Here is a 16,296-nt window from a genome sequence, read left to right as displayed (position 1 = left end):
CCAAGTATTCACTTTTTTTAGCGCCCGCGGGAAGTTTAAATGGTTTCTTATGGGTTAAGTATGAGACACGCAAAATAAAAAGGGTCTAGAAAAGTTTTCTGCAATTGAAACTGTATCCTCTCTTCCTCTCAGTCTCATTACTCTTCTGCTCTCCCTGCAGGCTGAACCAGCTGAGCACTTCACCGTCTTCTGTGAAGGTATGAACAGGTAAATGTTATTTATTTGTAATGAGAAGCAATGCTAATTTAATGCAGGTCTCAAATCTTTAATGAAGATTAATGATGAGTAGCCATGGTGGTTAGCACTGCTGCTTCACAGTTGCAGGGTTCAGGGTACAATTTTGGGCATCTGTGTGGAGTTTTCTGCATATTCAGGTTTCTTCCCCAAAAAAACATTCTAGCTAGGCTTGATTGTCTACTGTGAATTGTCTCTTTCACCATCGCCCCGAGACAGAACACATCCCATCTATGGAGAAAGCAGTCTTGTGCTCTCAGTCCCGCCTGGCGGCGTTTGTGGACAGTGGTCTTCAGGATAAACAACTTTCTCATAATGGACAGAAGGGGGTACAGAATGATGAAGGTGAAAAGGGGCATTTTAATTATGAGTATGGCTCTAAAAAGCTGTTTCAGGTCCTTCTAAGTGGTAAATGTGTTGGAGTGTAGGTTGAGCTCTATGATTGCAGTCATGGCATTAAGTATTGACTGACTGACTGAAACTCCCCAAGTGGCAGCACACAGATTCAGATTTCAGTAATATAGAAGTAATTTGACTGGTAGTTGAACGCTCCCTCTACTCTACAATGCAGATGGCAAGTTGAGCTGAGTGCCGCAGACTGCATGGTCTATTTAACAAGCAGACTTCCACGCTATGTTACACATCACACTACCCCCAGAAAGTAAGATTCACAATCCAAAATATGCTGAATATCAAAATAACGTGATTGATCTTTGCTTTTAAAAACTGCATTCAAAGTCAAAAGTAATGTCAAAGGGGCAATTCAGTATTTGTGGCAAGAAGCAGTACTCATGCAAGAAAAACACTCAAATAGCTGTAAACTTTAGTGTGGAGCTTCTGCCTGCTGTCCCTCCCCAGAACCAGTCTTTTAAAACTAGAAGAGTCTTTGAGGGTCCGAGCACACCGAACCTTCACTGTTCTATGTTCATGCTGTATGGTTGCTGTGATGATTGGTTTTGCTGTACTTCTGGAGCAGTGCAATGACCTAGCTCCCCCTCTCTGTCCTTTCCTTATCAGAGACAGCCACTCGCTGAGTGGAGCCTCCAAACCTAATTACTGGAGCCCTGCCTCAGCGTAAAAAAAAAAATTGCACGGGAAACCCTCCACACAGGCCAGCATGCAACAGCAGGACAATGGGGTTTCAAGCAACAAACTAAAAATAACAAGATTAGGTTGAGACTGACTGATTGGAAATACAGAAAAAATGTTTTTTTTATTTTTTTCTTCAAGGTAATTGCACCCCAGTCATAGATACGAGCCTTAACCCTTTGGCAGTCTCTGTGATATTACAGTTTCCCATTTCTGTTTAAAATTTGTAGGCTGCCAGGCCAAGTGTTTGCGTTGATAAGATAGCAGCTTTGCTGGTTCAAAGTAGAAACAGGAAGCATCTCTGATCAGTACAGGGTAGAACAAATGCGAAGCGGGCTATTCTGTTGTGATAAGATGAAAGAAAGGGCAAATTTAGCAGCCAAATGTGCTGCTATGTGCCCGACAATACAACACATTGTACATTGCAAATAATTAAACCACAACTTATTGATAGAGCACTTTATACTAACTGAAATTTTCCTGCCTGACATTTTCTTTGCTTGGTCTGTAAATATGCGCTAGGAGAAGTGTTCATTTTTGTTTAATTACCATTTAACTGCTTATTCCAGCAGAGAAAACCTCTGAAAAAATTGTCAGGGTGCACAGAGAAGATACTGTACAAATTGGCACCACAGCATGCCAATTGTTTACCCAGGAAATAATCTCAGATTATCCCACACCATCTACAGTAGGGCTTTGGGAGAAACACAAAGAAAATGTCCAATACCCCATCTGTTTTCTGAGATGTTCATTACTTTAAAGAGTTATTATCACATCCTTTCAAGAAGTGGATTGGCCAGATGTTCTTTGCAGTGATCAATACTTGATGGCGCAACAGTAAAACACTTCCCCACATCATTTCCTGCTATTGCACATTTTTGAAGAAGCTATATTCACTGAAAAATTTCCAGAAGAAATAATGAAAGCAGAAAACGAAAAGTCTCCTTACCTTTTCTTTTAAAGTAAGGAATTTAGAAACCGTAAAGATGAGAATTGCATCGATACTAAACAAGCTTCAAGAAACAAAACAATCCCAATGCAAGCAGTCCTGTATCTTCGTTAAACACATTTGGTGGTCCTCCTTGTTGGTAACGGACGCAAAAGAGAAAAGTGATTTAAATGAAAACAATGGGTGAAGTACTCTTTAGTACCCCTCTTGCTTAAAAGAAGATAACAGAATGTCCTAGTGATAAAGTGATAAAGTAGGTGGGGAATATAACTGAATTGGTGTGGGTGCTATTTGATATAATTCGGTACTGGGGACATAAATTAAGTCAGGCATAGTGCATGTGCCAAAAGGCAGCAGATGGCTGTATTAAAGAGGGAGAGAACTTAGGAATCATAGTGTTTTTAATCACTTAATGTATCACAAGCCATTAATCTTCGGCAGCAAGACTTAGATCAGGCCCAGATGAGAGAGGATCAGATTTCCTTCCACGCCATGTGCTGTGTGCCAGTCCTAAACAGTATTTTACTAGACTCTCCTAGGTTATTAAGGAATGCTGGATTAGTTAAGTGATTGGATGACACAGCAAAATAGGCTATTAAATAATCCTAAAATTAGGTACTTGGGACCTAAATGACTCATTTCTTTTACCAATGCATCATTCCTTAAGCTGACTATAGTACACAAAAAAAATCTTGAGTAATATAATCTACAAATATTTACCTAAAATAAAGTCTTAAAGCTCGGTGTGAACAAGTACCGTATACACGCTTCCTTCAGAGGGCTCATTTCATGAATAACACACATAGTGCCTCATTAAACAAGGTCTGTCATAATTTATCCCTCCAACAAGTACAAAAAATCCACGGACCTGCCTTCTGTAAGAAGTTTCTCTACCTTTCAAAGCATCTATTACTAGAATTGAAACAGAAGAAAACAAAGCCCCCTCTTTATTAAGTGAAAGGAATCATTGGGTACTGGAAAAAGATCCAGGAATCGGATTGCTTGGGGAATAAACAAAATAGTCAGGGACTCCATTTCGTTGCCTAGAAACTGTGAAAGTGACCACTTTATTTTTTAAAAAAAGGACCAAAAACACCAGACAAGCCCCTGGTAGGGAGTGGACAAGGGTCCATCTTGCCCAGGACAGAAGGCCAGAGGGGACTGACACTGTCTCCCTGTCTTATTGGGCCAGCTACAGATCTTAAGGCCTTTGGCAAATGCACAGACCCATTCAGTTCAGTTCTCGAGCTTGTCCGACTTCCAGCCAGCTGCTTTAAGCCATGACAGGAGCCCTCTCAGGCATCCAGTAACAGACTTGCAGTGGGGTCTATCTATCTCCCCGAAAACTGCAGTGTAGGTTGTGATAAGGGTGGGGTACTTTACTGATAACGGGGGGGGCTTGAGCTTCAGTTTCTGAGCAATTTTTTTGCAATTTAATTCAGGACAGCTCTCAAGTTTTAGTCACACCCCAGAAATTCAGCTCCTTATCAGTCCTGGTTCAAGACTGTTATTTCCAAAAATGTGGCTTTAGCAGCTTAAGCACAATACAATAGCTTCCTTGCACTGGCTTCATGTGGATTACTGAATACAATTAAACGTGCTGCTGCTCACCTTGAATGAGTTGGAATGGTTTAGCATTTGATGGCATCAGTGAGCTGTACACCTACACTTTTACATTCTCTAGACTCTGGTCTTCTTTCACACATACCAAAACAAAGCTCTGAACCCTGGAAGATGTAGAAAGAGACTGTACTTCTCAATCTGCCATTTCCAGGCTGTGGAAAGATCTCCCAACCCAATTCAGAGTTTAAAAGTCAATCAGCACTGTTAAACCCCAGCTTAGAATTCACTTTTATACTCTAGCATTTAGTTAGTTAAATGTATTAATTGACATGTATCCATTTGATTTATTGTGCCTTAAAATTATGCATCATGAGAAGCACTATAAAAATATATTATTTGTACTCCCACACTCACAAAACATTTTCCAATAGATCTTCCTCATCCTGTTGTATTTAATGAGTTAGTGACAGATACATTTCTTCCCACTTAAATGAATCAATTAGCCATAACCACCTTTTCAAAGTCAGCTTTCATTTAAAACAAATTCTGCTCATTCGAGCATACAGAGTATTTATGCACACCAGTTTGTGACATAACACAAACTATTTACTTTTATACTAGAATAACACAGCTATTTACTTTTGTATTAAAATCCCACAATCCAGATTTATTATTAATTATTCCCTATGTCACTGCTGCCTCTCTTGCTACAGTGTTCTGTGAGCTGTGCCACAAAATGAAATAATCGATTTTTATTACTGTTTGCTTGGAGTAAACTGTTCTAAGGGTGACCAACCAGACAACAGCAATAAGATTGGGGTTGCATCTTCACACATTAGTACTCGAATCAGGATGGCATGTTTTTAAAACAAAAGCAGAGAGTGCAAGAACAATAAAAACATAAGATATGTTACAAATGAGGGGGACATTCAGCACACCTGGCCTGTTTAGCAGTTATTATCCAGGTGTTTCTTAAACAAAGCCAGGGAGTCAGCTTCAAACACAGGGTGAGGCAGTTTGCTCCACGCTCCCACCACCCTGTGTGTAGAGAAAAGCCTCCAGTTCGAAGTTTTGAAGGCACTTTCACTTCTGGCTCACGTTTCACTGCTGGTTCTGAAGGAGTCCTCTGCATTGATTTTGGCAATGCCAGATTCCGAGATGAATGCATCTTTCTGCGTTATGAAGGTCAAACATAGGAAAACTGGAAACTAGAAAGAAAGAAAGAAGGGCAAAGTCTGGGACCAACTGGCTTCTTCCGTATAGTAAAGGATCTAGTTTCTTCCTGTGCTCTGATTTTTCCCCATCTGCAAGTCTGGTGTCAGGAGTCCCATTCTCAGCGCTGAAGCTCTCCATAAATATTCATCCCCACACACCTGACTGCATTTCTGGGGTGTGCAGCAGGGGGCACACAATTTAATAAATGTGAAAATGAGGGCAGCAAGGTCTTTTCCTATGAGACACTGGGAGAAAAATCTTTTTTTTCTAGTTTTAATATCCAAGGCCTGTATACTTTTCGTTAAGTACTTTCCCTGTCTTTACTCACATGTGTTCTTTTGCTTTTGGAGGGGGGTAGGGAGTTGGTTGAGATGTATTTATTATTTCATTCGTGTTCATCCTCCAGCAGACGCTTCTCCATTAGCAAAATATTTTCACCCAGGAACTGCAGTGCATTCTTGTGTCTAAATTAAGGCAGTTTTGGGTTGCCGATTGGCTTAAGTGATAGAGGCTCTTATCTACAGTACGTGCAGATTGAGCTCAATGGTCTCAGGCCTGGGACATGTTACTAGTGGACTGTGACCCGGATTAGCAGGACACAGATGACCAAATGCCACCAGCGGTAGGCTGGGCTCTCCAGCCAACATGGCAACCCCTGTGACCTCCCAGGCTTGGAGTGGCTTCTGTACATGACATTCCTGTGATTCAAGTATCACTGCAACTTATTTTTGAGGAGCTAATCATGATAAAAACAAATTTGTTCAACTGGTGACAGACCATGACTCTCTAATACTAAATTCTAGCCCAGCATCATTTCCTAAACCCCCCCCAATGGGTTTCTTTTGAAAAGGTACTATCCAAAGCATAGCAAACGAACAGCACTCAAACAAAAATTGCAGGAATTGTGATGGGGAACCAGATCCTAAATGTATCTTCCTTGTTTTTCCTCACAGGTCTCACAGTGAAGGGGCTGAAGACTCAGGGGAGATGTATTACCTGGAGTTCCGAGACCTCATTCGAAGAGAGAAGGACCCGAGAGTCTCTAGCCTACGGACACATGCCCTTTTTTACTATTATTTCCAATCAAGAAACTGCTCTTAAATGGAATGAAGGAATGCACACTGATCCAAAGACCCCTCTGACAAGAGTCCAATCTGTGAACCAAACCATGGGACTGGAGGGGGTATTTCCTAGCCTGGGACATTAGTGTCACATATGAACTATGTGAAGACTTATCACAAACTGATAGCATTGCTACTGAGGAGGTTATAGATATATCATGCCATGCTTCACCTGCACAAGTGCCATATCTACAGATCTCTAGGGATTTCAAACCAACAAAACTCATTGAGCAAGAGGCCACAGAAAGGTGTAATCTGTGATTCACACAGAGAAAAAGACCCTTAATGGTCAGCTAAAGCAGCCTTAAGGTCTTCGGTTCAGAAACACTTCTACAGTATCCAACACTTAAAAGCGCAGTGCCGACTCAGCCACTGAGGAGAAAACATTTTTAACAAGCTGGAAAAGAAACCTGGCTACCGCAATCACACTGGATACTTTCTGCAGACAAGGCTATAGTCATAACTGGAGGTATTTACCTATGATGGTTCCTGTCTATGCAGAAGACATTGCACTGGCAGTAAAATCTTTTTTTTTTCAGACCCATAGGGTTTTCAATAATCCTAAGAAATATGAAAAAGCCAAGGCTGATGCCTTTACAGGAATTAACTTGCATTTAAAATTACCCATAACTATGCACATTCTGTTTCATTATCACTGAAGTGCATCAGTTAAGAATGAACAATTCTACCCTCTGGGCACAGAATGCCCAGAGGTCTCTTGCACTTTGGATTAGTTTGCAGTTAAGCAGGTTATCCTGCTATACACCACGTAAGGAACAGCTGCAGTAAAAGTAACTAAAACACTCCAGCAACTTCTTCTTTTCCCAATGCATTTGGAGAGGCAACTACAGCAAAAAGAACACTGAAGAGGCAGTTGAGCTACAGTGTCTTATGCATCTTATAGCCAATCAAGATTCCTGGATCTGCCCCTTTTACTATTGTATTGGTTTTTTTTTCCTGGACACAAAAATGAGTCAGAAACATCTCTGACTACAGTAGACCATACAGTCCCGGAAAAGAACTGTATCTGTGGTCACATGCTAGTGATCTATTGTTAATGCGTCCACCAGAAGAACGTCCACTAATTAAACCTCACATCCATCAGCTGCTGGCTTGCCTTGAAGACCTTGCATCCAAGATGCCTTGCAAGGAAGCACAGGACACGAGTGCTGACCTGGCATAAAATGAAAACAGCAAAAGCATCACCTTTGCTGCAGCCGATTCAAGCCCAAGAACAGGACAGCCCCCTGCACTGCTGGAAATCTTGCAGTCTGTGAAAGACTGAGTAAGTCTCAGAGTGGCAACAACATGGGAACTACAGACAGAGATGATAAAGGTGAAGAGGCACCTGCAGATTCCTATTATTTACCTTTCAAAAAGCATTACTTTCGCTTGCCTTTGCAGCTAAAACAGGCTAACAGGCCCCTATCTGAGAACATTCACTTTTTTGTCCACAGTAAACAAAGCACCTTACTTACTTAATCAAAAGCATTACCCTGAACACAAGCTGTGCTCGGCAAGAAAACTAAAAGAAACTAGTTCTTACACCTTACTTTGGAGGTCAGACAGGATTTGGTTTGTTATCAACTGGTTTCTTTCAGCTTCCTAATTATTTCATGATGAAGCCTTTTGAAGTTGTGGATGAGCTTCTGTTGAACTTGCGTGTTTACACAGCAGAGTTATCGTATCAAGCTCCGTTTGTGATTGTTTAATGTACGTTTTTACAGATATGAGTTTATATATAAATATATAGAGAGATATATATCATTCAGCAGTTTTTAATATATTGTATAAGATAGCTTCAGGATGTCTCTTTCTACTTTTGTTACTAAAATGAAGAACTCTTTAAAAGGAGGGCAGATGGATTTTAAGTATCTTTTCTCTTTGGCTCTTTTCTCAATGTCTTTTAACTGCAGTTCATGCTGCTGATCCATACATAGTGCCCTGAGTCCTGAGGCACTTTACTCTTCTCCATCAAATCAGCAATACTACATACACCTGGAAATGAAAGAAACTGACAGCTTACAATCAGCATTCTTCATTCCAATGAATATCCCTGGAGTCTGTCTTAATTAAGGCTCCAGAGCTGATCATGCAAAGAAGACAAAGAAGCAAGACCCATTAGCGCAAGCTCATGCTGATTTTGTTTATAAAGTGCAGTTTTTTTTAATCTTTTAAGAATTATCAGCAGATGGACTAATTTTTTTCCTCCAAACAGATGCTAGATCCATAATTTCCTTTCATCATTCAATTAATTTTGCTCTTCACACAAGTTTCCTTTGCATTTGTTTGACTCCATCAATAACAGAATTGCGTAATTTAATCTATTTATTTTATTCTATCCTAAAAGACGGGCAGATTTACCACATATTAACAGTGAAAATATAAACAGTGAAAGGAACCTTTTTGCACTTAGTCAGTCAAGCCCTGCTGGGTTTGCTTTCAGGACAGGTGGATTAAAGATTTAGTTACTGAAAGGCCTGCCAGCAGATTCTAATTGAGCATGCTGATGTACCAGAGATCTTTTCCATCACAAATGTAGATTGACTAATAACCCTGTCCCCATAATCTGTAGAATTCAGCTTGGTACCCATGTAAAAAGACACACAATGTGAAGCACAGTTCCTTTTGCAAAGAAAGAAAAATGAACGGAAAAGCTGGTGACATTTGGACTGCTGACTACTAGAATCTCAAATTCTCGTTTGAAAAGGGAAGTTGGAAGTTGGAAAGCGGTTAAGTAAGAGCAGTGCTAAAAACATTGCCAGCCCTTTGAAAATGCCTCTAGTATGCTTCTGTAAGCACTGTGGTATTATATTCAAGCACTCCATTCTGACTTGTCCCCACCTTCTATACAGACGTATCGAAACATTAACAAGAATCAGCTGTTAAACAAATATCGTCTTTATTAGTTCACTCCGTAAATTTTATAAATCCTCAGAAGTCTGCCCAAATGAAGGGTGCTGGTAAAAAAATAGCAATACTGTGCATTTGTGTTTTATTACTCTGACACAAATAGTGGAGCAATTACTGTAGAATTTGTCAAGAGGTATTGTATTTGATCAGTCTTTACTAGACTGAACAACAAGGTAACCTTGGTCAACATTATTAAGGAATTCAACTAATCTGTGAACAAAACCATTTTTACAAATCGTTAAAGAGACAACAACACCCGGCTAGTTCACTTTTTCTGCTTTTGGAAATGTTTATCGTGTTCCTCAAGTGTTGGTTACATCACTAAAGTCATTAAGTCCATAAGTCTTAATGCTCAGCTCAACTCCTGAGACCTCAGTGGAACTGAGATAAAGGCTGTAAATGGCCTGTCACACCTGAATGATAAGCAGCTTTTCCTTTTAGACATTGACCAAAAGGGAGAGGAATTAATTATCATAGCCTGACCTCTCTTCATTCCTGAAAAGAAGCACTAAAAAGCTGAACTCTGACCTGCCTCAAGCACTATGATGCACACTGCCAGGTCTCTGCCTCTAGCTATACAGAAAGCCAAGGTCAGGCAAGGGGACAAAGCAGGATTTTCCTTATAAATCTTGAACGGATGGTTAATCCCCATCCTGAAAAATGTTTAAACATGGAACATATTTCAATACCCTTGACCTCATCAAATTCTGCTGAGAATCAATTAGCCACCACTCCTTTTTGATGTCAGATATTCTTTCTGGCCAAAGGAATCCTATCTTTTCCTGATAAAATCTTATATCTAATTGGTTATACAACACCCTTACTGGTTGAAATTTATTTTTCTTTGGAATATATGAATTGCTGCCCCCTTTCAATCAAATTCCTTATCAATGTTTCTGTTAATTACCTTCAATAAGGAAGGTATCATGGACTTGTGCCAGAGGGCAAAGGTCAGTGTACTTTGATCACCTGTTCTGATTGACCAGCTGGCTTCATCTCCCCCTCCATAAACACACACAAGCCCAGAGTTCAGGGATGTTCCAATTGGATAACAACATCAATCACTCTCAGAACTCTGTGCCTTTTTTCAGCACGGCATTCCTGGGTTATTTGTTTTAACTGTTCATGGGTTTTCCATAGAAACAGTACAATATGATCAATAAAACCCCATAGGTGTGGTATTTGAACCAGTTTAATGTGCTCTGTCGAGATGTATTATAAATAAAATGCTGAAGAAAAGCTGAATGCCTGGACAAAAATGCCAAAATCATTCTAGCCATCCATGATTTTACTGTTATGTTTGAAAATTTGTGTTTTTAAAATATTAGAGAATAGCACCAGTCCATCACATAAGTGATGTTACCAGATTGTGCTCACTTTCTTGTCATACAAGAAACGTGTAAATAAAGAATCCTATTTCTGATTTAAAGCAGAAAACAGATTATTTTATTTTTTAGAGCAAGTGTATTTGAAAACTTATCTAGGAAGCAACTGTGTCACTCCCTCAGGGAGATGAAATGTACACCTATATGTAAATTATAAAATAAACCTATTTAATCACAGTGGTTTGCTTTGTGTTTTCTTTTACAAAATTGTACCAGACAACGACAATGGTTAACTCACATCCTGAAAAATACATTTAAACAATGAACCTATTTCAATATCCTTGTCCTCATCAAATTCTGAACAGAATCAATTAGCCACCACTCCTGTTTGATGTCAGATATTCGTTCTGGCCAAAGGAATCCCAACTTTTTTCCCCCCAATAAAACAATCTTATATCTACTGGTTATAAATAAATACGACACCATTACTGGTTAAAAATTGCTTTTCTTTGGAACAAATATCAAAATAATTATTAAAGACTTATTTTAAATGTCCCTTTTAAAGTAAAGTACCATGTACTGCAAAAGATAAGTAGAATCAGTTCCTGGAGTGCTATCTGAGTGGAGTTTGCATGTTCTACCCATAAGATGCTCCAGTTTCCTGCCGCAGTCCAAAAACATTCTGGTAGGTTTATTGGCTTCTGGGGAAACTGGCCCTGGTGTGCGTGCGTGCCCTGCAATGGACTGGTATCCTATCCAGGGTGTACCCTGCCTTGCCCCCGTTTCTCGTCAGGATAGGCTCCGGCTCCCCCATGACCCCGTTTTGGATAAAGTGATTAGAAAATGGATGGAGATGAAAATTCTTCCACATCTATTGGGTGGTCCTTCACCTTGGCAGATTAAGAAGGAACTTAACTTCTAAAATTTATATGCAGGCCCTTAACAATATTGTATAGTCTGCTAAGCGGATCTTAATGTGCGTTTTTGAAAAATATATTGGTTCTTCTGTCACCATGAGTCTCATGATTCTGGAATAAGCAGTTATCAAAGATGGATAAACAACGGATTCATTTTCTGACTTTGCATTGCAAGTACCCACAAAATTGTCAAGCATTTATCGATGCCTGAAATACTAAAATGCTGAAGAAACATGGCTTAGCAAAATCTAGTTTCATTTCCCACATTGCAGATCAGACGACTAAAATGGCCATTTTAGAAAACTGTAAACCCTGTGCTTTGAAACCTTTTGTGTCCATAAATCCAAATAATTTCACTCCGAGCGAAAATCATTGTAATTAGCAGCGGGTGACTTAACGACACCGTTGAGGTCAGTATGCATACATTTAATGAGAAAACATGGGACCTTTTGAAACAAAGCTACAATAAAGAAACTGACGCACAGGGGATACCATACCTGCTTATTCCTCTCATAGTCTTATTGAAATTTCCATACCTCAAAGATGATTAATAATTATTGTAAATTACACTAATTTATTGTGATTAATCAAATTTAATACAATATTTAAATGTGTCGACAGGCACCAGCTACAATTAATGCAGTGCATTAAACTGCGTTAGAAGAAAGACATTTTAATTTTCTGACAAAAGACTGTGCATCATGTATTGGCCTGTGCTATACCATTTCAACTCATCTTGACATGTTTGGCCATTCACGGTTCAGATACACTTTGAAAATGCAATCAATGTTTACAGAATGCTTTAATAAATACTCACTTCACCAAGTCAACTGACTTTTCCTCATGGGAATAGAAGGGCTGAATCTTGACTTGTGCATATCATAGATTTGTGCACGAATGCATTTTTTGCATATGTATTGAATGTATTTTCTGCCCACACCGAACCCCTCCAGAATCAGTGCTATGGAACAGGCCCAGAAGGCTCGCTTCACTCACAAACATCAAAATAAATATAAAAAGAGTGGTTGGTATGATGGCATAGTAGCTGGCATTGTAGCTTTTCTGCGACCCGGCCCTGGGTTCAATTCCTGAGGTGCCATCTGTGTGGACTTTGTATGCTCTCTCTGTGTTTGCATGGGATTCCTCAGGCTGCTCTAAGGCATAGTGGTAGGTTAATTGTCTTCTGAGAAAATTGACTTTGTGTGTCTTTATGTTCGTCAGTCCACCCTGCAAAGAACTAGCGTCCCATCCAAGATGGCCTGTTGCAGCTGCCCTGTGACCATGAATGGGAAGAAGTGGTTAGAAAATGGATGAATGGACACATGACAAGGAGATTCTGGTTCCATATTTTTCTTTTGGAAGTAGTAGCTTAATTGGATCATTCACATCCCTTCTACTGCTCGTCTGTGGTCCTGCGAGGTCAGCTGCAGATAGTGCAAGGACAATCCTGATACTTAGGCCACTTCTGGGTGACAAATTGTTCTGTCATTTCACCTGGAGAAACGCACCCGACTTCTTCCAGTTTCAAGACAATATTAGTACACATAAAAAGGAACCAGGGTAAAACAACAATATTAATTCAAAAACCACCCCCCTTCCAAAAAAAAAAAAAAAAAAAAACACAAAACCAAGATTTCACTTCCACTTAAAACCGAAATGAAAAGGGGAAAAGGTGACATTTTTTTACAACTCAAACTTGTGTTGTAAAAGCTAACTATCAGAAATACAACTCTGAGGAAATAAATACAGCACATCTGTGTGCTAAGAGAGAGAACTATGAGATGTTCTTTATATAGAGCTTGAAAGGAAGACGTAATGGATAAGTGAATACGTCACTATAGTTGCTTTACAACTTCTAACAAAGGCCTATTTTATCAGGTCTTGGTATGAACTTGTGTTTAATAAGGCCTCGATTCAAGTGCTGTATTGTCAGGCTTGGATTCTGAGCTCCCTTTCTGCACACAGACTCACTGAAACATTAAGCAGTATTAGTAATAACATTACTTGAGGAAATGGTTGTTCGTGTGAATGATTTTTTTGACTGAATGTAGACATTAAGTCTTCTCTGAAGAGGTAAGCAGTGGGGAATGGGCTCTAGCAGCACACAAGTCCTTTTCAGATTCCTGCACCTAAACAAAAATGGCCTATTAATTCCAGAGGTAGTAAGGTTGAGGGGAGCCTCTGTTTGTACAGAAAATAATGAAGGAAAGCTTTGTTCCAATAATGATTACTTAGTAAATTCTGTTTCCTTAAAAAACAAGCTAATACCAAGGATTAAAACACTAGGCACACAGACTTTGAACACATTTCCATTGCTTTCCCCAAGACATCCCAAACAGACGGCATGTGCTTTAGCTGTAGTCGGAACATCAGGCGGATACTCTTACTCGTTTCGTTCACTGAACGGCCAGGCTGATTGACAAGAGACTCACAGTAGGAAAAGCCATTGGATTGGGGATCCTTTTCAGAAACACAGATGGGACCCCCAGGAAAATTTTTCGTTTAATGTCTTCAAGATCAAAGGAGGTCCCCTTTGTAGCCACCACGCCAAATTCTGTTAAAATACTGGACGTTTTTCCCCCCCAACATCCGTTAATGGCATGTAAATACTTGAGGAAGACCAAGTCACATGAACTGAATACTTTTATCAACACATACTTGGACATAATTAGTATATTATATTGTAATGTTAAGTCTTACACATAAATAAAATAAATGGAAATATTATGTCTTCGGTAAGAAAATGTTATGCTAGACTTGATTGAATCTTTTCAATTGTGACAATCGTGGCTGCTTTCAAGGTAATTCAACAGAACAGCCACCACAGCAGATTTTATTAGTATGCTGAGCACATATGGTATGTAAGTGCCTGGGATTCTTTTTCTTGCATTGTTAGTAGGTTATTCTCTGTATTTTTCTAACAGTTTGACACCCATTTTTGGTGCAAATGGAAATCATTCACTTTGTGAACTGAAAAAGAAACTCTTCAAAAAGTCCCAGCTGTGATCTCAGGATTCCCCTCACCTGCACATAAAGAAATAGTACATTTAAAAAAAAAAACAAAGTATACTTTGTACTATGCACCAGAAACTGACCTTTTTTAAAAATTCATTTAAAATAACCCTCTTCTTGTATTTCACGAATTGGAGATCATTACAGCCCATTGTGAATCTCCACCCAGGCGTGCTGAATGTAGTGGTTCACTGTCCTGCTGTCAACACATACGAATCACAATAATGATTTCTGTGCAACACGTTAGCTCAGTGGTTAGTATTGCTGCCCCGTAGCCCTGGGGTCCTGAGTTCAATACCCGGGGTGCTACTTGTGTGGAGTTTGTATGTTCTCTCTGCATTTGTATGGGTTTCCTCCTGGCGCTCCAGTTTGCTCCCATAGTCCAAAGACATATTGGCAGGATACTTGGCTTAGCCCTGGTGTGAGTGTGTGTGCTCTCTGATGAACTAGCGTCCCATCCACTGTGTTAACCCGCCTTGCTTCCATTGCTTGCTGGGATAGGTTCCGGCTCCCCTGCAGGCCTGTGTTGGATAAAGTGGTTTTAAAATAGAATAATAACTACATTTGTCAGCCCAATTCCTCTCCCCATGGCGACAGTATACAGGCACGGAATGCAAATCTAACCAGATAGTTATAGGAATGTATAAAAGGAAATGCATAACTATCTTCTTCCCCCAAAGAAGGTTCCACACCCGAAACATGTTTCTTTTCAGCATGGAATAAACTTAACTTGTTCCTTTGCAGCCTCTGCATGCTGACGCAGCTAACTACTTTAACTATCTGGTGTTCATTAGCTCAGATCCTTTGACAGAGCACAGCACTGCAAATCATTCATTTACATGAGATCCTATGCAGAAACACCAGGAAAGGTGTGTGAGGATCACAGAAACAGAAATCCAAACCACAGATGCATCTGAGTGAACGGGCTCACACATCCAGATGGCCTTTGAGGTGCATACATGAATAATACATAAACTACGAACGCGATCAGCGTGGTAGAAGTAGACACTTCTGTCTTCCTCAATTTCCTTTCATTCCATTCCTGTTGCCCATCTTGTTCCACCAACTGGATTTTAGTTTAATATTGTATGGGCTGTTACTTCCAGCAAGAACACCTTCTGAAAGGACTCCTCAAAGTCCAGGAAGCTGACACTGGTGTTACACCAGGCCTCCCCCCATCATCATCATCATCATCTTCTTCCCCGAGATGTTCCATGAAAAAAGCAGTAATAAATATCAATTTCGATTTAAAAACAACTGCTGTGAGTAATTAACTGATGGGTGAAGCCCGAGGCCAAAGCAATAAATAAAATCCTCTACCGGCAATTCAGGATTTTCTCTAACTGCACAGTTTCGAAGAAGGTTCTGTCCTTATTCTCTTGGTTCACTTTCAACTGTGCCACATTTTCTAAAACCGCAAATTCACTTCTGGAAGGGAGAGAATGAAACAATAGTTCCTTGGTCGAAGTGGGACATCCCCAAGCGACAGCTTCCCGACATTATTGATCCGCGACTGGAGCTCCTTGACCTGGGCGGCTGCATACATTACACGGCTACGCAACCCTCCCCCCCGACAGCACACCCATGTTTAATTCCGTCCGTCTATCGCCTCTCCTGCGGATTGTGAATGGTGCACTTCTCAGCCACCTCGGGCACTTTTTCTTCCTTCCTTAGTGGAACTCTGCCAAAAGAATAAAGCTCCAAACGTCTGTACTTAACGCCTGACACTTCTCGGGTTTAGAAAAGAGTTCACCGTCTATGTTGGGGGAGAACTGCAAATGGAAATTAAAAGGGGAGCACCAGTGTCTGGGTTTCACCAATAAGCAACAACTCCCCAGAGTCATTTTTAGTTTGCTTTCTGAAACTATAAGCTTCTTCCAAACCCATGAGCTGAGAGCAATCCTCACATATGCATACCTCCGCCTTCAGGAATCCAGCACAGGCTCTCTCAGGATCCT

The 16,296-nt window shown here is 40.1% G+C and overlaps 1 protein-coding gene across 2 annotated transcripts in view; it reads left to right on the top strand.

The window, feature by feature from the left end:
- spns2 (SPNS lysolipid transporter 2, sphingosine-1-phosphate) overlaps positions 1-10,646 on the top strand; it is an 89,827-nt gene extending 79,181 nt beyond the window's left edge. The window contains exons 12-13 of one of the 2 annotated variants that reach the window (XM_088906980.1): positions 161-207; positions 6,004-10,646. In XM_088906980.1, the coding sequence (XP_088763106.1) occupies positions 161-203 (43 nt within the window). In that variant the 3' untranslated portion in view covers positions 204-207; positions 6,004-10,646. The remainder of the gene's footprint in view (positions 1-160; positions 208-6,003) is intronic. The other variant, XM_088906979.1, reaches the window with a different exon arrangement.
- The last annotated feature ends 5,650 nt before the right edge of the window (positions 10,647-16,296 follow it).

This window comes from Atractosteus spatula, chromosome 27, assembly GCF_055471065.1.
Source record: "Atractosteus spatula isolate fAtrSpa1 chromosome 27, fAtrSpa1.hap1, whole genome shotgun sequence".
Taxonomy (NCBI): Eukaryota; Metazoa; Chordata; class Actinopteri; order Semionotiformes; family Lepisosteidae; genus Atractosteus; species Atractosteus spatula.
This window is presented reverse-complemented; position numbering and strand designations above follow the sequence as displayed.